At 42.3% G+C, this 26,712-nt stretch overlaps 1 protein-coding gene across 2 annotated transcripts; it reads right to left on the reverse strand.

The window, feature by feature from the left end:
* Window positions 1-12,890: 12,890 nt before the first annotated feature.
* Window positions 12,891-23,884, reverse strand: PHS1 (poor homologous synapsis 1). 2 transcript variants are annotated; one of them, XM_086782713.1, is made up of 8 exons: window positions 23,637-23,884; window positions 22,439-22,558; window positions 21,754-21,819; window positions 21,471-21,634; window positions 21,175-21,371; window positions 20,238-20,302; window positions 20,064-20,091; window positions 12,891-13,585 (listed from the first exon to the last, which is right to left on the reverse strand). In XM_086782713.1, exons 1-8 carry the CDS (start codon window positions 23,880-23,882, stop codon window positions 13,506-13,508), a joined length of 966 nt encoding a protein of 321 aa, XP_086638839.1. In that variant the 5' UTR covers window positions 23,883-23,884; the 3' UTR covers window positions 12,891-13,505. The 2 variants fall into 2 exon arrangements, with proteins under 2 accessions (XP_086638839.1, XP_086638848.1); XM_086782722.1 differs by lacking the exons at window positions 12,891-13,585; window positions 20,064-20,091; window positions 20,238-20,302 and adding an exon at window positions 20,392-20,668.
* Window positions 23,885-26,712: the final 2,828 nt, after the last annotated feature.

Below are 26,712 nucleotides of genomic sequence, written 5' to 3' on the forward strand. Positions count from 1 at the left end.
TCACATTTATGTAAAACTCAATAACTTTTGATTAAGGACAGATTTGAGGCTAAAACTATCAAAGAACATTGAAGGAAATTAGTGTGGATCAATACAAACCTCCAAACAAACTTTAAAAGTTCACAATGTTTCACGTTGTGAAAGTTCACATAATGAAAAACTCAAGACCAAATAAACTTTAAAATCATTAGAGTGGAGTGGATACTTCCTACACTAAAAAAACATAAGTTGCAAGGTAGAGTTTTCATTGTGAAAAACTTTGGATTTTCATGACCCTAAAAAATTCGAGCCAACAAAAACTAGAAAGTTGATAAAGCATTAGACTAGTGTGGTGAGTGGAATTTGGCCTACTTTAGACCAATTCCCAAGTGCATAAAATTTGGGAGAGCGATTAGGATTTCACTTCAAAAGATAGTGCATCAAAGCACCCAGTATCCTCCTATCAAGGTACTCAACACCCCGACCCACCTACCATTTGGGCCCTTGGCCACTTGGCATGGGGTTGCCTTTACTTGGGTCCCAAACGCCCAGCTTCGAGCCCCACAATTTGGAAAAAAACATTAAAAAACCTTTCCTTTTCAAGTCATTGCTTGTGGAACATAAATAAACAAAGTTGCTTCATCATGGGTTGCCTCCACTTGGGTTGCCTCCACTTGGGTCTCAAACGCCCAACTCCAAGCCCAAGGGGATTTCATTTCAACAACACAAGGATTTACATGGAACAAGACAATTTGGAAAACATTTAAAAACCTTTCTTTTTCAAGTCATTTCTTGTGGAACATAAATAAACAAAGTTTCTTCATCGTGCAAGTATTCTATAAGAAGGTACATCATGCTTATACAGTTTCAATAATCCAAGGAAGACAATTGAACATATCCAAAATCATACAAACAAAAAAGCTATGGACTAATCAAGACCACCTAGCCATAGGCCTATAGCACGGCCATCATGTTTCTCTAGTACAGATACCTATATATGAGAGCTAGACGGCCAGCCCCCATACCCAAGGATTTGCTTTACTCAAGAATCACATGGCTAGCCCCCACATCTAAGGGTTGCTTTGCGTGCTTAGCTTTTGAGACCTTGATGGCCAGTGATAGGTTTCTTTACGTGGGAATCACCCTAGTCATCCCCCATACCTCTGTATATACGCCCATTATCTTCTAGGGCTTGTTATCTTTCATTTTTGGCACTCATAATACACTACTGTGTAGTGCTCAAGCTTTCTCATCTTCTTGAAGTTGTGTGTGCATTCCTGCAACCCTAATTCCAACAATTGGTATCAGAGCAGGCTTCCTCCTCCCGGGCAGCATCACCGGCACCTGCCGCTTCATCTCCTCCGATTGCGACGAGGTTTCACGAGCGTCTGCAGGTTAGTATATGCCGTGGGAGAGATCGTAGGGCTCGGTCGTTTCAGAATTTTGATCTGAAGTCATTTCGCCCTCCGTTTTTGCATTCCAAGTACTGCGTAGGCAAAATCGTCCTACTGTGCAGATTTTCTGTCGAGATTAAAATCTGCAGGACAGGTGCCCATTCGTCTGTTTTGGGCTGTGCTACATAGCACAGGTCGATTTTATACAGGTTTACCTCTTACAGACAGCATTCACATCTAGTAGTACAGTCATTGGCCATGGCTGACAACAATGATGTATTCCGCATGTTGGCTGCTGAGGATAAGTTGGATGGCACCAACTATCCATTGTGGGCATATATGATGCGACATGTATTGGTAGCAAAGGGGTTATGGAACATTGTGCAGGGTATTGATGCACGTCCTATTGTGGCTGGGAATGCTGCAAACACATCAGAAACAGGTACTGTTGATGATGGTGCAGGCACAAGTGCTGTAGCAGCTGTTCGAGAACCACCACTTTCAGCAGAGCAGATTCGTTGGGATGGTAGAGATGCGCAGGCTCATGCCTTGATTGCGCTGTCTGTCAAACGTACCATTATCCCACATATTCGCTCCTGCAGGACTTCTAAGGATGCTTGGGATGTACTTGCCACATTGTATCAGGCAAGAAATGAGGCTCGTGTTGCTTACCTCCGAAAACAGTTGGAGAGTGAGCATATGAACGAAGGTGATTCTATGGATAGCTTTTTGACAAAGATCAAGGATTTCAAAGAGCAGCTCATTTCTGCAGATGAAATCCTGTCAGACAGTTCACTTGTGCAGACTGTTTTGAATGGTCTACCAGATTCTTATCAGGGTTTTGCTTCCACTCTTCGCTTGATGATGAAAGGCAATCCCAATGCCTTATCATTTGAGGAGTTAGTTTCTGTTTTGCTGCAAGAAGACCAGTCAAGGCAAAACAGGAATATTATGCGTGTCGCAGATCAAGCTTTCGTTGCTAGTCAGAGAAGCGGGAAAGGTAAAGCTGGCTTTTCTTCTAGTAAGCAGAAATCTGCAAATGCTGCGCAACCAAAGAAGGAAGACAAAGATGAGAAGAAGGGTGACAAACAGAAGACATTTTGCAAGTACTGTAAGGGAAATGATCATGTCATCAAAGCGTGTCCTAAGCTGGCTGCGAAAGAGGCTAAGAAGAAAGAGGCTGGTATGGCTGTGGTTGCAGATGCCTCTCCTTCTAACAATGAATCTGCTAATGTTGTGCACGATACAGAATGGGCATTCAATGCGCAGTGCAGTTATGACCCATCTTTGCATGACACATGTATGTCTGCAGTAGATTCAGATGTATGGTACTTTGACAGTGGTGCCACTAAGCATATCACCTCGCAGCGCAGTTTATTCACTTTCCTTGAGTCTGCTCCCACAGGGAATACTGTCACTTGTGCCAATAACTCCTCTTATCCCGTTAAAGGAGTTGGACAGATTGTGCTGAATGTTGCAAATTGCAACACCTTTACACTTTTTGATGCATTGTATGTGCCAGGGATCAAAAAGAATCTGCTATCAGTCTCCGCATTTGCCAAAACAGGTTTGGTTGTAAAATTTGTGGATGACAGATGTACTGTTCATGATCTCTCTTGTGGTGACATCATTGTAGCATCTGGTTCACTATGTCGAGGGCTGTATAAGCTCAATATGGATGGCAAATGTGTAGAGGATTCAGCATGTGCTATTATGGATACGCAGGCTATTTCAAATGCAAAACTGTGGCATGCACGTTTTGGTCATCTGAATTTTGCAAGTTTGCTGCGCCTGCAGAAATCTGAAATGGTGTCTTCTTTGCCTAAGCTTGAGGCACCTGTCAAGCATGTTTGTGAGGGCTGCATATTGGGTAAAATGCAGCGTGCTTCCTTTCCCAAAGATGGATCAGTGAGAGCTGAACGCAGATTGCAGCTTGTTCACAGTGATGTTTGTGGTCCCATGCAAACTCCATCATTTGGAAACTACCTTTACTTCGTGACTTTCATTGATGATTTTACCAGGCATGCATGGGTATATCCTTTGAAGGCAAAGTCCGAAGTGTTTTTGTGCTTCAAACAGTTTTTGGTTATGGCTGAAAATGTGTCAGAAAGTAAGATGGGCACCCTCCGTTCAGATCGAGGGGGGGAGTATATGTCTTCAGAATTTAATGCATTTCTGGCTGAGCGTGGGATAAAACACCAATGTACAGTGCCGTATACACCACAGCAAAATGGTGTGGCTGAGAGAAAAAACAGGTCTCTCATGGAAATGGCAAGATGTATGGTTAAGAGTCAAAGTCTACCACATGGTTTTTGGCTTGAGGCTGTCATGCGTGCCACTTATGTACTAAACAGGTGTCCCACCAAAGCATTACAGGTTGTCACTCCATATGAGGCTTGGCATAGCCGCAAGCCATCTGTTGGCCATTTACGTGTTTTTGGTTGCCTGGCATATGCATTAGTGCCTGTGCAACATCGCAGAAAATTGGATGACAAAGCTGTCAAATGTATTTTTGTTGGATATAGTGCTGAGAGCAAAGGCTATCATTTGTATCATCCACAGACAAAGCGCATTTTGGTTAGCCGTGATGTTGTATTTGTGGAAGATGCAGTTCAGCCCTTGGTTTCATGTACTAAGGAGACAGATATCAGCTCACGTGATGTCTATGATACATTGTTGCCTCTTTTCAGTGGTGCACAGTCAAGTGCAATACCTCATGAGGCAGTTTTTCAGCCTATGCAGGTTTTAAATGATGGCACAGATCAGCCTATATCTGATGCAGATGTGCATGATGCACTTGAGGATGAGAGACAAGAGATTGAGGGCTCTAGGAACATGCCTAGATGGCTGGTGCAGACTTTGCGTGACAGCAAGTTGGATGCCCCTTTGTCTAGTCGCACTCGTTCTGGCTCTCATGGTGCCTCTTATGCGTCAGATTGTTATGCATTGGCTGTTTCTAGTATGTGCGATGAAAGTGAGCCTGTTTCATTTGATGAGGCACAAAGTTCAGAAAATTGGATGGCTGCTATGCAAGCAGAATACGATGCTATTATGAAGAATAGTACATGGTCTTTATGTGACTTGCCCCCTGGCAAGAAGGCCATTGGCACTAAGTGGGTATACAAATTGAAGCGTAAGCCTGATGGCACAGTGGATCGCCATAAGGCTAGGCTTGTTGCAAAAGGTTATGCTCAAGAGAAGGGCATTGATTTTGATGAGACTTTTGCTCCCACATGTCGTATGACCACTGTTCGTAGCATCTGTGCATTAGCAGCTCATAATGGTTGGAATGTACATCAGCTGGACATAAAGACTGCGTTCTTAAATGGAGATTTGCATGAGGAGGTGTATGTATCGCAGCCTCGTGGTTTTGTTCAAAGAGGGCAGGAAAACAAAGTGTGCAGGTTAAAAAAGGCTTTATATGGTTTAAAGCAAGCTCCACGAGCTTGGTATGAAAAAATACATGCATATTTGACTGCACATGGGTTTCAGAATAGTCCAACAGAAAGCACTTTGTATGTTAAACGTGTGGATGGTGTACATCTGATCATTGCTCTCTATGTCGATGACATGCTGCTCACAGGACCAAATGAGAGTCATATTGCTGATTTTAAGGCTGATTTGAATGCCTCTTTTGAGATGTCAGATTTGGGGCATTTGCATCATTATTTGGGGATACAATTTAAGCAGTGTGATGGAGGTATTGCTTTGTGTCAGACAAAGTATATTGAAACATTGTTGCGGAGATTTGGCCTTGAAGACTGCAAGCCTATTGCTACTCCAATGGAGACAGGTTTGAAGTTGAGTCTTCATGATGCTGGAGATCACTTTGATGTCACACTCTATCAGACAGCTGTTGGTTGCCTCATTTATGTATGCATTACGAGGCCAGACATTCAGTTTGCAGTCTCACAGGTGAGCAGATTTATGCATAGCCCAGGCATTAAGCATTGGCAGGCAGTGAAGCGTATCTTTCGCTATTTGAGTGGTACTCGGCATCTTGGGTTGTTTTATCCCAAGGGGGGATCATTGCCGCCAGATTTACATGTTTTTTCAGATTCTGACTGGGCTGGTTGTTATGACACACGCGTGTCCACGAGTGGTTTTTGCTTCATGCTTGGAAGCTCATGCATATCATGGTTGAGCAAGAAGCAGCCTACTGTGGCCACTTCTAGTTGTGAAGCTGAGTACAGGGCAGCTTTCACAGCTACGGTTGAGTGTGTGTGGCTCAGACGCCTTATGGCTGATTTGGGTGTTGGGCAGCCATCTGCCACCACCATCTTCACTGACAGTCAGAGCGCATTGGCAGTTGCGCGGAACCCAGTGTTCCATGCTCGTACGAAGCACATTGAGGTGCACTACCATTATGTCAGGGAGAGACTCTCTGCAGGAGAGATCAGTTTGGCTTATGTGCCAACACAGGATAACCTTGCAGACCTTTTCACAAAGGCTCTGCCTCGTGAGAAGTTCGAAGCTTTTCGCAAAGCTTTGGGCTTACTCCCTTTTGTGGATTCGTCCACATAGCTAGACACTTCCCTATACATGAGTGCTAGCTCTTGTTCACCGCATCACTCCAGGGGGGATTTGTTACCATATTATAGTAGTGATGTGTGTGAACACACTTAGGACCGCCGGGGCACTTTTTCCCTCACTAGGAGGTTTTTCCCCCCGTGCATTGTATATACGCCCATTATCTTCTAGGGCTTGTTATCTTTCATTTTTGGCACTCATAATACACTACTGTGTAGTGCTCAAGCTTTCTCATCTTCTTGAAGTTGTGTGTGCATTCCTGCAACCCTAATTCCAACAACCTCCATACCTCTAGACTGCTTTACTCTCACGAGGGACTCACTCTCATGTTTACTCCTACATTTAGAAGGGGGTCAACCCAACCAAGGAGCTAGTCACTAAGGGGTGCTTTGCACAGTTTACATTTTTCTACCACCCCCACACCCCAATGGCTGTTGATCCTGATCTCAATCCTATCCAACTGTGTAGAGGACCAGAGGTCAGGGTTGGTAAGATCCTTGACCCATACTTCTCCTTACCACAAGATTCGCATGGGCCATCAACCTTGTTTTGAGTTTTTGACAATATTTCAATACATAATTAGTGTTATTTATAATCATTTCAAATCAACATTATAAACTTCTTTACATGTAGCATTGTAAGGTATGGCTTAACACTTCCATCTCTTTGGATCCATATATATATTTAACCAATCCCAACTCACACACCCTGATTTCTCTTATATACATTTTAATAAAACTTGTTATGCATACATCCTTAATCTTAATTACTTGTTTTGCTCTCTCTAATTTCCCCTGTCAACCTCCAATAGAATAAGAGAGGGAAACCTTGGCCTTAGGCTATGAATAAATATACATGAATTTCTGAAATGCTCTCTCCACCTTGTTAATAGACACCAGATTAAACGCTATAACTTAACCCAATTCTCCTAAGAATGAGTAATTAGTCATGATGTTGAATTCTAAACTTTATCATGACCATGGAACTCCCCACGCCAAGGTAGCCATTCGCCTTGCTAACCCCCCCACCAGTTACTTCTCAAGCTCCAATGCCTACCTATCAAAACCCTTTACTAAGAGGTATGTACAGACCACCCTAGTTGCCATATCTACCTCTAGTGCAATGATGAGGAAGGAGAGGTGAAAGCTCTTCCATGGGTCAATCAAAGTCACTGTGCAACATTTTCTTTGAGGTGATTGGGTGTGGCGCAATGACTTCATCTCATCCCCTTCACAAGCACCACCTCTTAGATTAAGAGGCCCTAGCCCACCTTAGAGTGATTATAAACCGAGTGAGAGTATCACCCATGGGACATAGCAAGCCTCATAGCCTTCTTGTTCTTGAAAATCCGAGTTTTGCGATTTTATGCCAGAAAATTTCCAACTTTGGAGACACTTATCGGATTGGATGAATGAGAACATAAGAGCCCATATAGCTAAACCTGAACTTGAGCAAGAGAAGGATGAGCCATGCCCCATTAACCAACCTTTCTCCATACCTAAAACCAAAGGACATCCAAAAGTTCCCATGAACAAGTTGGGACACTACTTTGAAAGTGATAAAATGAACATCGTGTAAGGGACTTACAAACTCCACAATCTTGATGGTGGTGCTGGAGTTAGCATAATCATCAAGGATTGGTAGGGAGGCTTGGGATAGCTTACCACTCATATATATGAGCCTCATAGTGACGCTTGCCAATGGGAACACATGCAAACCCATAGGCATCTTACAAGATGCAAAGATCAAGACCTTTGAATAGGAAGCTTCCACCACACATTCATGGTGATGGATTTTCAAAGAAGAGGGTCATACATGATGATCCTTGGAAGACCTTACATACATACAATAATATTCCAAATAGCTACCGATTCTTGTTCTTCTTGAGCTTCTTGCCTCCTATTTTGAAGCTCCTAGTACTCTCCTTCTTGGTTCCTTAGTGGTTCCTGAATTTGTTGTTCTTATTGGCACGGAAATTCTTTTGGAAGTCTTCTTGGACAATGCAACTGCCCTTCATTTCTTGCAGCTTCAGACTATCTGTCATGGCAGCGATACCACTTACCCTATTTGAGCTCCCTTCATTCTCGATGCACTCTCCATCGCACTCCTATGACTTCCTCGTGAACATTCCCGACGTCAGTGTGTTCGCACTTCCTTTCTAGATCTACTCCAACTGCTTTTCTATACATACTTATTATGCATGACTAACCTTAGAACTAGCCTCTATCTTTCTACTCCCCTACTTGGCATACTACATTCCCCTAGGATCGCCAAAAGTGTTGGTATCTAGTCAGGACCCAGAACTTGCGTGGTTCCAAACCACCTAGTTGGCTCCTGTGAGGAGCACGACTAATACAATTGTGCCCAATGCAATAAGCCAACACTGACATGTTGAGCTACCCGTCTACTTAATCTAGAGGAGTTAATTGTGTCTGCATGTAGGTTGTTAGCACCTAGGCTAGTCATGATTCCGAACAGGAGTTCTCATCAAACAGGAATGCATTTAACATGGAATGATGTAGAATGGACATAATAATGCAAGGTAGAGCAAAGACAAGGGAGAGACCAACCTCAACAACAATCTTCACTATTAGCTTTAACAGATAGAAAGTATTACAATGGTAAAAGCTCCACTCCTCTACTCAATACTCAACTATATTCTATTCCTTATCCTCTAATCCACACATATCCAACTAATATCCCCTTTGCTACTTACATCCATACGATTACTACTTGTTTTTTAAGAAACCATCAAGCTTGTTACAAAACAAGAAGGCTCGGTTTGTTGCACAACAGGTCAATCTAGGTGGCGATCTGGGCGGTGGCCAAAAGAAGGTTGGTTGGCTGCCACAACGTTGCGCTAGCAGTGAAGCCAAAAATTATTATTTTGGAAATTTTTTTGCATTCAGATATTCCTGACTCTAGATCCTATGGTCTAGACGCTTATGGCCTATCCCATCTGCCTTCTGCTTTTGCTTTTGTTTGCGATGCCCCCTAAAAGAAATTAGATTGGGTGGTCCTAGGCATATCTTGGCTCATAGGCCTTTTTCCTATTTCTCACCCATGCATGGCCCACTCTAGTTCTTTTGTCTGCCTATCAAAATTGCACGTCTATTGGACACACCTCCGGATACCTTGCCTTGGCCCTTTTCATTGTGTCCATAGCCAAGCCTACTGCAAAGGCATGGGGCTCTGTTTACTCTGGGTGACGGCATCATCTTCAAAAACCATTTTCTCTGGCTCTCTTGGCCTTCTTCTCCCACCCCAACTCCATTTCCACCCATAGGGTGGTATGCCTGTTCGTTCTGACTTTGGCACTCCCCTTCCTCTTTTTGCTAGGTAGCTCCGTTTTGCAAGGTACACTAGCAGTATTTCTCTTTAAGTGAGTTGTTGCCTCCTAACCCGGATCTGTGAGTAACAAGAGCCCACTACTTCCCCGCACGGCTCTAGATCCGGGGAGGGGCTTCTTCCTTGTCCAACTGCTGTGCTTGGGAGCTGCTTTGGCCCTATCTTGCTGCCTTATGTGCTTCCAACTGGTTCATGAATTTTATGATTTTGTCCAAGTTGGAAAGCCTTATGGCACCCACCTACTGTGACCTTTGGATCAAATTTTACATGCACTTTAGTGATGTCTGAGTTGGAAAGCCTTATGGCACCCACCTACTATGACATCTGGATCAAATTTTACATGCACTTTAGTGATGTCTCCTTCCAGACGCCTATGCTTTTTTGGCCCATTTCCTCTTACACCTTTTTTTGTAGGTCCTCCTTTGCCCTTTTTTCTCTTTTAGCCCAGCTTTGGAAGTCCTCCATCATTTTATCTTTTGACAACACTTCCTTTGCATGTGCCTTTTTCATGACCTCCATTTGGTGGATGAGAAAGATGAAATTACAGTTTTAATCAAAAGCATGCCTCAAGAGTCTTCTTCGGTGTGGTAATAACTCTTACTAATCTTCCAAATCTTACTCTTGAAGGTATTGAATCCTCCTTATTTGAAGAAGATAAGAAAGTAAAAGGTATCCAATAAAGCTCAACAAACAATAAGGAGACTGCTTTCTTTAACAAATGTAGGTAAGATGAAGAGCATTACGATGCAACTTGTGGGTATCAAAGCACCCGTGGATGAGAAAGATGAAATTGTAGTTTTAATCAAAAGCATGCCTCAAGAGTTTTGGTGGTAACAACTCTTACTAATCTTCCAAATCTTACTCTTGAAGGTATTGAATCCTCCTTGTTTGAAGAAGATAAGAAAATAAAAGGTACACAATAAAGCTCAACAAACAGTAGGGAGACTGCTTTCTTTAACAAATGTAGGTAAGATAAAGAGCATTATGATGCAACTTACGAATATTAAGACATCTATGGATGAGAAAGATGAAATTGTAGTTTTAATCAAAACTATGCCTCAAGAGTTTTCTTACTAATCTTCCAAATCTTACTCTTGAAGGTATTGAATCCCCCTTGTTTGAAGAAGATAAGAAATTAAAAGGTACACAATAAAGCTCAACAAACAATAAGGAGACTACTTTCTTTAACAAATCCAATATCGGATGTAACCATTGTGGAAGGATGGAGCATACGATGGCCCAATGTCGTCATTGAAACAAGCACGAGCTTATATGTCATATGTGTGGCAAGGTAGGCCACCTTGAGAAGAATTGCTAATCAAAGGCGAAGCAACAAAGCAACTTGATGGTGAAATCAACTCATGAGGATGCTCCACAAGAACACCTTTTCTAGGTATAGTGATGATATTTTTATGTCTTATGTCTATGTGGATGTTTATGTCAACTTGGAATTGGACAACCCTTGGTCAAGATATGTCCATATGTGTGTGATGTGATGTTGTCTATATTTATGTCCATGATGTTCCATGATATCATGTCATGTTGATGTAACCACCTACCTCCAACGACCGATGATGTAGGCTAAGTGATATATATGTGTGTGTCTCCATTAAGGAGGGGCAAATGTCATGTCTATGTATGTCACATTACCTTCTTGGGATGAGGCCCATTTGGGCACCAAGGAGCGATGTTGAGAAATGTGGTGCCAACTTATGTTTACGGGGCACGTGTGTTTGTCAAGCAATGAGTATGTATTTGAATGTGTGTCAACCTTGTTTATGGTCTAGCAAAGATTAGAATGGACAATCAATTTAAAAGGTGAAGAAGAGTCTAGAATGTGGTCATGTGCATGGGATTTCTTTCTTTGTGAGATTTTGATGTCTCTTGGTGCAATGGTCCCCTTATCCCCCTTTGCTCTCTTGCCCTCCATGACCCCCTTGTCCCTTGTTACTCCGAAAAAAAATTCTTTTAAATTTTGATATCCCACCTTCTTTGTCTGTTGTTTGAAAACTAACTACGGTCTACAAGATATATCATCATATATCTAAGCGTACTTGATCACTTTGTGTCGAGGTCTTTAGGTTCTTTGCATTGCACATAGCTTTCATAATCAGGTTATAAACCACATATAAATCCACGCAAAATTTGAAATGCATTGATTCCCTTCAATTTCAAAACTATCTCGCAATAATTTGAAATATAATACGTGAGTGTTATGCCCCTCATGGAGCATCTATCACACTCATACCATGACCTCTAAAGTTCCTCATGCATTGATTTCCTTCAATTTCAAAACCATCTCACAATAGTTTGAAATATAATACGTGAGTGTTATGCCCCTCATGGAGCATCTATCACACTCATACCATGACCTCTGAAGCTCGTTCACAAGTAAAAATTCATTGTGGAATGTGCTCTCATACTCAACCCAAGTGTGAGGCTATCTAGTAATATCGACTAGGCTTATCCACCATTTGTATGCCTTGCTCAACATCAGGTTGGTCTCAACTGCTCTATATTCCTCAGGTATACACCTAAGGTTATGTAGGTTAGACCATTTTTGTAAAAATATATTGACTAGATTCTTTTTCCTCTGCCCAAAGAATAGCACTTTGAGATCTTTTAAGATGTTTACAACTGCTCCAGACTACGTAGCAAATGCTACAGACTGCCTTTGTGTGGATCGCACGAAATCTCGTCAAGTACAATTGTAATACACTCTGATCGGTTGAGGGAACTCAAAAGGAAACGATGGGACTGCTAATTGGCCCCCCAGACGGTTGTGTATGTCCTAAAGGACTTTCAAGATATCTCGTTGGTTTTGCTCTAAAGTCTGGGTTCTTTTACTCCAAGAGAGTTTCATGTGAAACCTCATGTGTGGAAATCTCATCGAGTAACGCATCTACGACATCATTCTCCTCAAAGAGATCCTCATCCGTGTCTAAGTTCTCTTTTTCTCAAAGTAGATGCTTATATGGCTATATGGTTTTTTTTTTTTAAATCTATCTTTGCATTGTAAGATTCTCTTGGTACTATCCTAATTTTTGGGATAGATACTTGTGTAGCTATTTGAATTCCTTTGGTTGCCTTTATTGATCAAAATTTTGGAGAGGATTCATTATAAGTTGAGATCAATATCATCATCTTCGTAGAAAAAGTGAACTTTTAGGCACCTAGCATTGTGGACTATTTGAGCCTTGTGTTGGCCCTTACTTGGTCTTCTTTGGCTCTTCTTGTTGGCTCACCAGAGAGCAGTTTTACCTTTACCAAGCTCTTTTAGACTCGCCTTGGGTTGCTATTGAAGTGTGCTTCTTTACATGGGGTTTACAACTAGTTTTTTTTGTTGTGATTCACTATGGGTGTTAAACCAAGGTAGAGGTGATGACTAGCAATGATGTTGACATAGAGGCTTCTTGATTTGGTTGATTTGGTCAATTATATATCATGCTGCATCGTCCTTGAGTGCAAAAGGCTTGGACACCCATGAGAACACAAATCAATCTTTATTGCTACTAACTCCTATTATTCTCATAAGTATGTCCCTTATTACTCCTATTAGCACTAACTTGATTCACAGGCTTGATAAATTGTCTTCTCAAGAGTTGGTGGTCTATACTTTTAATCAAATGACCACAAACTATTTGTACTCCAATCTAGGTGTTGCATTCAAAGATTCATTCTTCCAATTCTTTTGATCACCTTGAACATTGGCTTCAAGTTCTCTATTGAGCTTATGCATAAACAAGGGCGCAATAGCTACTTGTCTTCCATATTGTATAAGACATGGCTGTCTTGATCTTGATCTTGATCAAAATATTTCACTGTCCAATTTCCTTGACATGTTGGCTATGAGAGCTCTGTTTTACTGGGAAAAAGATTGCCAGTGGAATAGGTGCCCCAGGTGGGTTGGCATACATGCAACCCTCTACGAAAGTTCTTGAAATTGCACAATAGCACTCTAGGAAGGCTCTCTTGAAATTGCACCTAGGTTCTTGGTATGAAGCTACAGGCTGCCTCACTTCATTCTAAGTGTCGACAAAGGCTCTTGAAATTGTGGCTCTTGGTATGAAGTTACAGGCTGCCTCCATTGTAACTGTTCTGGTTTCTTCCTGTGTTACCAACTCTTCAAGCACTTAATATCTTACAACGAGGCCTATGTTGTCCTGGATAAAATTAAGAAACTTGCATAATGTGTATAGAGATCTTTTAATGAGTTGTTAAAAGGTGTCTCGTGTCATGGCTTCGTATCTCATGTCATAGCTCGATAGATAAAATTTCAGTGGCCATTTCATCCTCCATTGCATGCCAAATCCTCTCCACTTGATCAACAAAATCTGCAGGAGGAAGAGAAAAGGTCAAGAACACACCTCACAGCACACCTTCAAGTGCTAATCGCATGAGAATGGACCAGCAATGGACTGGAAAATTTTGGCCGATTTAATAAACATTTTAAGCAAATGCAGGGTAGCAATTTTAAAGAAAAGAAAAAATAGCATTTGTGAGGCTTAAATCATACAAAGTGTACATCTAATTTTTTGATAAAGTCTCATTAATCATGCAAGCTCTATGTTGCTGCATGTAGAAACATATTATTAAAGTTATTCTTCATAATAAGCTGCAAATTTGGCAATGCTTGAATAAATGAACGCCAATGGCACTACAATGAAGCACCAGTAAAGAAAACAAGACAGCCTTTGGAATGGATTCCAGTTCATCATGACCAAAGCCTTGGATAAGCTTGATGAATTTTGGCTACCAATGTACCAGATTATATAGCCATATCAGGACATCCAAGAGTCAACCAAAGCTCAGGTAGCCAAGGCTGAAGACGCATATACCACAGAGGTAAACACATTTACATTGACATTCAGTACAAAGCAGGGGACTAGTTGTATCTTTAGACCACGAAGTGGAACTATTAGTAGGTTCCGAATAATTGCACTTGCACATGCACATGCGCAGGTGCACAGTTATAAAGGAGCAAATAAGGGGATAAACTTGCTTGTAGCTTACATTCTATAATCCAAAAAGATATGGAAAGAAGCAAAAGGGGCACATCCCCCAGCCAAAGGAGGAAAAAAAGCACCAAAAGAGCTGAGAAAGGGGCAACAAAGCACCTATACAGGAGCCAAGAAAAGGGGACGCTTGGGGGGTCGTTAAAAGAGAGAATTTTGTCTGCCTGCATCAATCATGAAACCTTTGTCCTACAAGTGTGCATCTACCCACCCTCTACCAATATTCATACCTTCACAGTAGAACTCCAAGAATGTAAATGTCAAAAGAGCTTTTTGGTCTCTGTATAAGATCAATGCATCCTTGTCAAAACTTTATCACATCTTTTGGTTGTAACTATCTTGGACTACACAAATGTTGGTCATCAATGCTCCACCCTCATATTATATTGCCTAGGCACCGGCTAGCTCATGTTTGTATGGGCCCCATTATAAGGAGTAGCAACTATGGTTGAGCAGCCCGAGCACCCGCTATCCCAGTAGTCACACGGGAAGGCGGCCTAGAAGGCCAGGTGGTTTAATGATGGCTTTGATTAGATTTGGCGCACTACCAAATAGGCTACATGCTACACTGTACTGTTATCTCAAAACAGTCCACACATGGAGTAGGTAGATTTTACCCTTGGACACCCTATCTGACATGCATGTTGTATCCTCTATGGAAAATTGTCTCTTGACAAAAAATCAAGCAAACTGTCGGTGAAAAGGTGAAAGAACAAATAGAATTGTAGACCCTTTACAGTAGCATTGTGATGTTGTGATTTTGGAGAATAGTGCCCCCATCCCAATAGATCAACTACCCCTTCTGAACCCACGTCCAAATCTCCAGAACTCAAAGTGGCAAGGACACCATAGATCAATTGTACTACCAAATGTGTTGCAAGCCCGATCTATCCTTCGAGTTGGATCAGCCATGTGAGGAGACATGTAGATTTTTGGGTTGGGGATGGAGGGATGTTTGGGTTCATCAAACTATATCATTCCATTTGATCCCGAACGATGTGAGCAAGTCTTGCTGAAGAAAGTTGAACTTCTTGGTGACCATGGTCCATATCGCTTGTGGTCCAAAAGAGACATGAGAGTGGTAAGGGCCAGGAGAGTTTGACATCATTGTGGTCTAGAAGCATCATCACATAATTGACGAAGATGACAAGATACTATCAGGACCTTGTCACACCTTTTGGTCCCCAAATTTTGGCTCCCTAGGGTTACGAAGAAGGGTTTGCATATCAATGGCCAGCTGCCTATCCTCAGTGTATGGGGGCAACTTCAACATGCTTGGACAGATAGCTGGTGGCAATGTGATAGTAACCAGTTTGACTTCGGAGGAGCTTCTGTTTGAAGCTCCAAGCATAATATTCCTAAACTTTTTCGAGTTTCTCTATGCTATGCAGAGCCTTGCCTTCCCACTCGAATCGGCACTCGCGACGACTGCCTGACAGGGCGGCTCTAGTGCAGGGAGGCCCACCGCTGCCCAACCCCCGGGCACAGCTGCAAGCACAGTACTTTGTGCCTTACGTGGCACTGGCCTAAGATTCGTGTTTTTTGGGGGCCTTTTCCGTCAACTTCGCCATCTATCACCATCTCTGTGATTTGTGTACTGTGTACCTGTGCGTAGCTACAGCTCCCCTCCTGGGCCAACAGTGGTATCAGAGCTGGAGAACCTGGCTGCACGTGAAGCTCTGACCGGACATGTGCCTTCAAACGGTACTTCTCCCTGTGCCCTACCTGTCTCACACCTCTTTGTGGCTGCCGCCCCTCTTGCAAAGCATTGGCAGCGCTAGTGCACAGTGGACCGCCGCCGCCCATTCCCGCCAGCTGACAGGGCGGCTCTAGTGCGGGGAGGTCCACCGCTGCCCAACCCTTGAGCGCACCTTATGATCTAGGATCCCTGGGTCCATAATCTTGATTCTTTGTCATAAACTTTTCTAAGGTGCCCACTTTGTGCCTTACGTGGCACGGGGCTAAGATTCGTATTTTTTGGGGTGGGAGGAACAAAGAGAGTTGGAGCCCCTGCGTGTGCTCTTTGATGCCCACCCCCCCACCTCTTGCCCTAGCCTTCCTTGCACAGCCACCCTCCCCCTCTTCACACCTCTCCCTTGTGCCCTATCCACCTTCGTGTAAACCCTCTCCTCAGCCAACCCCCCTCTCCCACCCTTCCCCCCTTTCTGGTTCCTTCCCTGCCCCTTTTTGCCTTCTTTTCTCCCCCCCCTCTCCCACCCTTCCCCCCTTTCTGGTTCCTTCCCTGCCCCTTTTTGCCTTCTTTTCTGCCTCCCTGAGCCCTTCTACCCCATCTTGCCAATCTTTGCCTCCCACTTCCTATCTACCCTCGAGACTCTCATTTGTTCTTCATTCAGTGTTGGATTGTTGTCTCACTCCTTTGGAGGACTCCATGGCAACTACTCCATCTTCCCCCATCGAGACTGCCCTACATTTCGAGTTATCTGATGTGGATCCCTTGGCACGGATCCCGATGTGGACCCCAAGGTAATGGTTTTCAATGAGAACCGTTACTCACATTGCTCAGGATATCCGTCAAGAGACTCAACAGGCCAATCGACCGTCGACTCAGCTCCAATGGTGCCCGAGCCAATAATTAGTACTGTCATTTGCAAACAACTGGATGATAAGCCGTCAAAAACTACCCTTGAGCTAGAAGCTCAACAAGAGGAGAATCCAACAAAGAAAGAACAGCTTTTTATGCCGTGGCACTTTAACAGGACATCCCATCGTAATCTTGTTGGACTATGGCAGTACCGAGGACGTTATCTTTGAGCAGCTTGCTGTAAGCTCGCTAAGATTCGACGACAGTAGACCAAACAGTCACCGGTTTCAACAATGGAGTTTGCAGGCTAAGTGCATTGCTTAAAAGGCAATAGTGGTATTCCCTCAAGTGGTGTTTATGCATGATATTTTAATCACACCTTGATTGGTGCAGACTTGATTTTGGGTGTAAAATGGTTTCGACAATACAAACCACAAGTTGAATGGGATGATAACTTTTTGTGGATCACTTGATCGTCATCCAAGGAGAACATGGAAAAGCTTTGCAATCTATCATTTCTAGCTTATAGTCTAGTAGTCCACGCAATGTGATTCTTCCTGTTATTGTTGATGTACACCACCGACGAAAGAGACTTGGAGACATTCCAACACAATTTCACCCCCAACAGCATCGTCACCCATCTGATCGGCAAAAGCTACACTTCGGCAGTACCTCAACATTCTGAAGAATACCAAATTCCAGCATCAACATTCGGTACATAAGACCCACAAGAAGGTGACACAAGACTCTATGAGAAAGATCCTGCATTGTTGAAGGATTACCCATCAGCTAAACAAGAGGGGATGTCACATGCATCGTGCATCCTGCACTTCGATGCCATGGACATACTACACCAACTCAAGTGTGAGGCCCTAAGGCCGAACACCAAGCATGTTGTGAGCCCTTGTCCAAGGACAAATCGCCAATGTACCATGGCACAACACCAAGGGATACTCAAGGTCAATGTCATGCATGTTCCACAGACATTAACACCATGCCAGTCTCACACACAATTGTAACCCTTTTATATGTTGTAATACGTCGTGTTGTCCTGAGCACTTATGAGGCCACTAGTCAGGTGCCCTTGTCCGGTCCATAAGTCAAAAGCGTCCGCTCGGTAGTGTCTTCAAACCTTTATAAAAGTACTAGCAACACCTAAGGATTTTGGGCAGCATGAATGATATTCATGTAGGAGCAACCTTGTGGCCACCCAAATTGGGGGCCATGGGCATAATGGGTGCGAACACCCATGGGCACAAAGCCCAATGAGTAGGCAACCAAGAGAAAGGGGTCTTTTTGCATCATCTCCAGCCCACGACTTGTCCAAAACACAAGTCGGCCTGCTAAATCACAGTCAACCAACCCTCATAAGCATTATATAAGCATGTGCATCCTATGTTAGCAACCATCTCAGCATTCTTGCACATATACAGGGTGAATACAACTGTCGGATGCAGTCTTCAGCCCTTATTGCAAGCAGCAGGAGGTCAAGACCAGTTCCAAATCAGCATTAACAGTAAAACACAGGTCATGCTGCTTGTGTGAAGCAAAGCACACATCACATTACTGTGCAGCAGATGCTACAGCAAGCGGCCACCATTCAGCCCCATAATTAAGCATCTGCACTTTACTTTAGGCAGTATAGACAGGAATTTACAGCCTTGCAGGTCAGTCCGTTACTTCATACATCATAACAAGCAAATATACATCAGGGTGGGGGCCCTTCTGAGGGTTATTGGGATCCAATCCTGTGTGCTCCATCTCTCTTTCATATTTTGAGTTTGTGAATGTTCTCTACTAATCAAGTAAAAGGTTCCAAGAGCTTCTGTATGTAACGTGTCCCGCGGCCCGCCATGTGGCATGTACAAAATCTATAAATAGGGAGTGGCCCTTGTACCCAATGCACCTTTTTGTCTCTCATATTATCGTACTGTCTCATTGAGTTCAATCTGTAATTTGCAGAGCTGATAAACCATTAAGCATTGTACTAGTCCATTTTTCTTGGGCAATATGAATTACAGCAACAAGAATATATTATCGTCTATCTCTTGCATTACTCGTTTAATGTGAATGTCTCACTTGTTAATGTATTTTCCTTCTTAATTATGTAGTAAGCAAGTGTAGGCTCTAATGTACTAGCTCTAAAGGATAGCCAAAAGCTACCTAGAGGCCCTAAACCCATTTTCCCTACTACTCATCAACCTAACTGAGGCAAAGTAATAGTAATCACTACTACTTACCCGAGGCTGAGTCGTAGGTTCCACTGGAAGTTCCTCGGGCTTCACAAAGTTGACAAAAACCACCATCCACAAAACTGATCTCTTGGAATGCATCGCCTAGGGCTGACAGCAAAAGCCCCTAATCAGAAGGTCAAAGTCTCCCAAATTTCCTTGATGCGAAAATTTCTTTTTGGGTCTTAGATCAAGGAGTCGGGGGTCCTCACGGAATAGTGGTGGTAATGCTACCACAAACCGCAAACATGTAAAAGAATAAGGACGTGGTCTGAGAAGGTAGACAAAGCCGCCCTACTTGTAGGTCCCCTTGTCAACATAGAAATGGTTCAGCCAAGCTAGGTTTTCTATTTTTTCCAAGAAAGAAACTTCTGTTAAGTACAAAAGAAGTCATTCATGCACACATGTGAATATGGGCCTTCCAACACAAGAAACATGTATCAGAAGGTAAGTTCAGGTTTTTCCAAGAACTAAATTGGGAGAAGTATGCAACCCTCAACTTCATAAACAAGGCCACATATGCAGCCTTCAACTTCATGAGAGTCCTCACAAAATGGTAGTACCATCAACTGCAGCATGCACATCATATACTTCATGCTGCAACGTCTCTATTCACATCATCAGGGTTTAAAAGTAGAGAAGTAGCCATGTATAAAGAAAGCCACCTTGGTGTACAAATGTTCTTATGTTACCACTTCTTTGGAGGTGAGGGGCAGGCCCAACCATGATGAGGGCAAGCACTCGAAAGCAGAGACAATTGAAGGTAGCTCAAACTGCTGTAGGAATACATGATATCCCCCCTCCCTACCTCTCCACCCAGCAAAGAAGTACGACTTTTAGGTGTAGGGAATTGAGATAACCACTCTGGAAAGAGCCCACCGACACAACACATTATACTGTTTATCTCATCTTGCTCAAAAAAGTGAGGGAGGCTGTTGGACAATTGCACCATCTAAAATAAAAAGTCCACATTAGCAAGCAAACCGCTTCATTTTTTGAAAAAGAAAAGTCGGTAGGGACATACCTTGGAAATCTGGATCCAAAAAGCAAGCCTGCGGCATTCGAAAGTCTTGCATTAATTCTTTATTTGCTTTGAAATTCTCTAAAACCTTAAATAGCACTTGCTATCAAAAGAAAACAAGTGAAGTCATTAAAAGCTATGCATCAAGCACTTCAGTATCAGTAAGCGTAGGAATACCGTAATTTTTTCCTTCAGAAGCTGTTCGTTACATAAACCTTCACCATTGATTGTGGGATTTTTTCCTGAATGACAAAACAGTCATTAAATTTCCATGCTCTCTCTATGTCTAGATGCAGTCTTGAATGTGCAAAAAATATGAATTGCTCTCTTTTTTCTCGTTACACTCCAAACTCGAATTATTACTGAAATCCAGGCAATTAAAGGCATTCCAAAAGGAACTTGTGCAGCTTAGGACAATGAAAGATGGGGTCCATTTGAAGGAGCTCGTTTTCATGGATATGGTGAGAAGAAACAAGAAAGCTAAGGGCTAATATTTTAACATTGAAACCTCCAAACGAACTGTTTTGAGATCATGATATGAACCATAATTTTTTCCTTCAGAAGCTGTTCGTTACATAAACCTTCACCATTGATTGTGGGATTTTTTCCTGAATGACAAAACAGTCATTAAATTTCCATGCTCTGTCTATGTCTAGATGCAGTCTTGAATGTGCGAAAAATATGAATTGGTCTCTTTTCTCATTGCACTCCAAACTCGAATTATTACTGAAATCCAGGCAATTAAAGGCATTCCAAAAGGTAACTTGTGCAGCTTCGGACAATGAAAGATGGGGTCCATTTGAAGGAGCTAGTTTTCATGGATATGGTGAGAAGAAACAAGAAAACTAAGGGCTAATATTTTAACATTGAAACCTCCAAACGAACTGTTTTGAGAGTGGAAAGTTGGGGGAGAGGGGGGGGAGGGGGGGGAGGGGGCGTCTCACAACTCGGCACTAGGGAGGATGTGAGGGTTCATAAAATGCCAACTGATAAAAAAATAAAAGACATGGCCATTTCTTTTCATCAAGATACTGAGCACCCCTTATTACACACGGAAAATTTACAATTTCAAGTTCTTCACTTAATGACCAACGTTTGATGTCTCTTTTTCTACCTTTTTGTTGGCAGTTATCCATATGCTCCCCAAATGCATGATGCTGCAACTCTGGAGGAGGAAACCGAGGTGGTAACACAAGAGAAGGGTTTGGTCTGTTAAAAGCTGTACCAGACCTTAGTTCAGCAGGCATGCCACTATTCATAGACAGCTCAGAAAGTGGAGGAATATCTGTAAGCATGGTCAGACTTCTTGTCCTGCAAAATTTGCCTTTAAGCTTTCAAATTCTGGGATGGTATATGCTACGTGTAACCCTCCAATGTAACACAATGAATTGAAAAAAAGCTGCAGAGCACCTTGTTACTTTATATAGAGCTTCCATGCTAGCATCATTGTTAACAAATGGAAATTTGCTTCCTAAGGAGCAGCTTTCCAATATATCTGCTTGCGGGACAGCAGCAGTACCCTCGATGTTCTGAGAGTTTTCTGAATTATCTCCTCCATATCCAGCTATCAGTTGCTGTAAATAATAAGATTACCCGTTCTATGAGCCTTGAGACATTGAGCTGCAATATAGCGTCATCATATCTCACACTTCTACAAAGGCACAAACTTTGATTGTATGGAGTGGTTGCAAACCTTGATTGTATGGAAAAACCACTCCGCTTGCAGAACAGTCTCAAATTGCATTGCAAACTTGTGCTTCTGCAGACAAAAGAGTGAGCTCTTTACCTTGCTTACCACATGTTCTAGTTGCATGTATATGACGCAATAGAAAGGCGCCTTTGCAGATCTGCTCCAGTACTGTTACTTGAGTATTTGTACTCGTACGAACCAAATTCTTATTAGGATATGCGCAAGAACAAACACTTCAATCATTTACTGCCTATCAAGCTATATGCTCAAAATTCTTTTCAAGCTATGCAGCAATGGAACTAACACTTAGGTCAGGCTATATTGTATAGGCCTAACACTAACATTATTCTGTGTGTATCAAGGCCTTAGAATAAAATACTGTCCCGTTTACATGTCAAACTTCAAAATGTGCTTGCCATATAACATCTCTCACAATCTATCCACATTTAACTTCCAATTCTACTCATATCAGCTGTTTAGGGCCAAGCCTTTCATGTTATACATTGCATTTTTTAAAAAATCCTTCCATGATTAAAGATCAGAGGAATAGCGTTCAGGATTATGAAAGGAGGAGATGTAAAAGCAGATGAAAGCAATCAAGATTGGATTAGCAGATCGATCAAAATTTCTAACAAAACAGAAAATGATTCAATGAAAAAGAGAGAAAAAGAGGGAATTGGGGCTTTACATTGCCTGTGTCGTTCTTCTTGTAACTGGCCAAAATGACTCTACCAGGAGCCGAGGACTCCCCACTCTCATCACGGAACCTGGGCCAAGTAAACGCCAAGGCGGACAAAAGATGTTCCTCCTGAACGCATCAACAGATGTATATAGCCTTTGCAGAATAATTGATGATGGCAAATACTAATGTAACTCTTTGAAGGAACAAGAAACGCACTTAGACTTAAATAACAGAGAGAGCACCCCTCTTTCAAAAAATCTGGCTGACAATTACACACACATCCACCCGTGATCGGGCCCTCCTCACACCCTTGGTCTGCCCTCGTGACTTTAACGCTCTAACCACTGCACTTCACAGCTGTTGAGACAAAGGATTCTGACTGTTCTAAGCAAGCAGTCTCGCCAATTTGATATAGTCTTTGTAAAGTTTAGCCTAAGGAGACACTTAACAGCAGTAGATTTACAAGCAAACACTGTCATCGAGTTACATGCATTTCGGGCATACATATTCTTCAAATAGCCACCCAGACCTTCTGCCTTGAAGCACACGCAGTATTGTACGGCATGAAAATGAGCCATTCAATCCAAGCACAAAGTTTCCAAATATGGAGTTACGCCTTTGCATCTTTATTTTTTCAATTGAATCCAAAAATGGATACTGACTGACTAGAGATTTTCTATTCAAATACAGATTTATGTGAAAAAAATAAAAAAGCTCTCTGTGTATGTGTGTGTTTAAGAGAGACAGAGTTATGACAAATACCGGATTTAAGCACAGTTGTTTGCAGAGAAACAAAGCCTTTTGAAGAAGAATTCAAAAAAATCTATATATTTTATAGGCAATCACAGAGTTGTCAAAAGCGATGGACAACCCTTTTTCTTCAGCGCTCAGCATTTCGATCGAAGCAAACCTTTTCTGCCTAAGTGCAAATCCAAAGAAAAGTTTAAATAAATTGATACATTTTTCAATTGAAAAACGGACCGTTGGAGCGAGCTTTTCTGTAGAAGAGGAGATCAAAAGGTAAGGTTTCTCTCTAGAAGAAAAGCTCACAGAAACCTCTACATGACCGTTAAAAACAGAAATCAAAGCAAAGCTTTTCTGTAGAAGCGCAAAGCTTCTCGGGCATTTACATATTCGACTCGAGTTGTCTGCGAGGATCAGAAACAAAGCTTTAGGAAGCAGTCAAGGACTTACGAAAGCTTACATGGACGTGGCCCTGCAAGATAAGAGCGATGGATGGAGCAGGGACATAGCTGCTGCCGGAGGAGACAGTGACGGTGGCGGTGTGCTTGGAGGAGAGCCAGGTGCCCGGCAAGCTAGAGCCCCGCTTCTTCTTGAAGAAGGGTAAAGCTTTAGCCAAGGCCTCTGCAGAGGGGGGAGGCACGAACTGTGCCATCCTCACAGGCCACGACGTGTTCACAGCCTTCGAGGTCGCTGCCTGATTCGCCATAGCCACTCTTACGCGCAGGGGAGAAGTGTGTTCACTGTTGGTACGCCCTCTCGTGATTCAAAAAATTAAAATTAAAATTAAACAATATATTTTTTAAAAACTATAAGTATTGTAATTCTAAAAGAAAATACTATAAATTGTAGTACTCAACTCGCGCGTTAATCCGGTATGTAAAAGACATTAAACTGTAAATTGTATAACTAATATCTATTACATATTACATAAAAACTCCAACCTAACTAATATCTATTACATATTACATAAAAACTCCAACCTGTTGAGAATTCACGTGACAAGATACTTTAGCCAAAACAAGAAAGCCCTCGTGATAAGATACTTTAGCCAAAACAAGAAAGCCCTCGGTCTCCATCTTAAACTGTAAAAGACATTAAACTGTAAAATGTATAACTAATATCTATCACATATTAATTAAAAACTCCAACCTGTTGAGAATTCACTGTGACATGCTGGAAGATACTTTAGCCAAAACAGGAAAGCCCTCGATCTCCATCTTTTTGTCTTTCTCTCTTAGCATGCACATACAAATATGAAGTTCACAATAATAAACTTACCCTTCAGCAACACGGCAATAGCACAACCCCAGGAGCAGCAATACGCAGTGGTTATCTGGTCCTCCTCATACATGATGCTCTCTTGAGCGAGACTCTTGGGAACCTGAGCGTGGGTGGTTGCACTGTTGCTAGAAGGCGCTACTTGATCTATCTCGCCAATCAAAAAGCAAAAGCAGTTGGAGTCCGTTGTCGCAACAGTATCGCCCGCCCTTCGAGGAAGACGATGCGCCAATCAAGAACGTGATCTACACATGGCAGCAGCATGCAATTGTCTTTCACCACGCTTTCTTGTTTTGGCTAAAGTATCTCCCAAAATGCCACATAGGCGATGTTTTGTTTGTCAATAATATGTAATAGAAAAAGAAGATAGATACGGTTGTAACTTTGAAACATTTCCCATCAAACGTAGAGAATACACTTAAATGGTAAAACTCAAATGTCACTTATCATGATGCTACACAACCTTCCAAATCAAGTAAATAAAGCCTATAACCCGGGTTTAATTTCTAGAAACTTAAGAAGCCTAGATTTGATCCATGAACAAAAAGAAATATCTCAGAAAGAAAGGAAAAGTGAAATAGCATTTATTTTACATGAAAAACGTGAATGTTTACATAATAACTGTACACAATTATGATTTCCCGAGGCATTCCATCCCAGTTTAATTCTTAATACACTTTTGTGTAAAAATTTATGTACATAAAAACCTTCTGCTTTGTGCTCTGTCATCACAGCACGCCCAATTTCTTGACCTTGTGCTGCCCCAAGAGAAATAAAAAAAGAACAAATTAGTATAGAAACCCAATTTAAGAAAACATCACCACCTAAATTAATGCAATAAACTGCTAAAACCATACATAATTTCATGTTGTAGCATTATATAGTAGTGATGTGTCTGATCACACTTAGGACCGCCGGGGCACTTTTTCCCTCACCAGGAGTTTTTTCCCCTGTGTGTATGTACACCCTCTTATCTACTCATTTTCGGGTGTACTTATCTTTTGTATCTGGCACACATTTGTTCATTCTAATCTAGTGAGTTTGTGTGCTCTCAAGCTTCTCTATCTTGTGTGTGTGCATTGTTGCAACCCTAACCCTAATTCCAACAATTGGTATCGGAGCTAGCTTCCTTGACACTTGATCTAGTAGTCCCCTCATGACCCTATTTTTCTGTCTCTGATTGAGATACCCTCTTAGGAGAAGAAGGTGTATATTGTGGTGTACTGTATGCATTTTCAGGGTCCGCAATGCGATTCGGGCGCATTTTGGGCACCGCAAGGTTTCTACAGAAAGCTTACATGGACGTGGCCCTACAAGATAAGAGCGATGGATGGAGCAGGGACATAGCTGTTGTTGCCGGACGAGACAGTGAGACGGTGGCGGTGTGCTTGGAGGAGAGCCAGGTGCCCAGCAAGCTAGAGCCCCGGGTAAAGCTTTAGCCAAGGCCTCTGCAGAGGGGGGAGGCACGAACTGTGCCATCCTCACAGGCCACGACGTGTTCACAGCCTTCGACGTCACTGCCTGATTCGCCATAGCCACTCAGAGAAGAAGACAAACGCTTATGCACAGGGGAGAAGTGTGTTCACTGTTGGCACGCCCTCTCGTGATTCAAAAAATTAAAATTAAAATTAAATAATATATTTTTAAAAAACTATAAGTATTGTAATTCTAAAAGAAAATACTATAAATTGTAGTACTCAACCCGCGCGTTAATACAGTATGTAAAAGACATTAAACTGTAAAATGTATAACTAATATCTATTACATATTAATTAAAAACTCCAACCTGCTGAGAATTCACCGTGACATGCTGGGAGATACTTTAGCCAAAACAGGAAAGTTCTCGGTCTCCATGTTTCTATCTTTCTCTCTTAGCATGCACATACAATATGAAGTTCACAATAATAAACTTACCCTTCAGCAACACGGCAATAGCACAACCCCAGGAGCAGCCATGCACAGTGGTTATCTGGTCCTCCTCATACATGATGCTCTCTTGAACGAGACTCTTGGGAACCTGAGCGTGGGTGGTTGCGCTATTGCTAGAAGGCGCTACTTGATCTATCTCGCCAATCAAAAAGCAAAAGCAGTTGGAGTCCATTGTTGCAGCAGTATTGCCCGCCCTTCGAGGAAGACAATGCGCCAATGAGGAATGTAATCTACACATGGCAGCAGCATGCAATTGTCTTTCACCACGCTTTTCTATTTTGGCTAAAGTATCTCCCAAAATGCCACAGAGGCGATGTTTTGTTCGTCAA

This window comes from Cibotium barometz, chromosome 4 (assembly GCF_041138505.1).
Source record: "Cibotium barometz isolate CiBa-2024 chromosome 4, ASM4113850v1, whole genome shotgun sequence".
NCBI lineage: Eukaryota > Viridiplantae > Streptophyta > Polypodiopsida > Cyatheales > Cibotiaceae > Cibotium > Cibotium barometz.

Coding starts and splice junctions, on each gene's coding strand:
- PHS1 (XM_086782713.1), bottom strand. CDS start 23,882: ATGGCGAATCAGGCAGCGACCTCGAAGGCTGTGAACACGTCGTGGCCT. Junction 21,372..21,470: donor GCTCTATATAAAGTAACAAG/GTGCTCTGCAGC, acceptor CAAATTTTGCAG/GACAAGAAGTCTGACCATGC. Junction 20,092..20,237: donor TTCTGAAGGAAAAAATTACG/GTATTCCTACGC, acceptor CGAATGCCGCAG/GCTTGCTTTTTGGATCCAGA.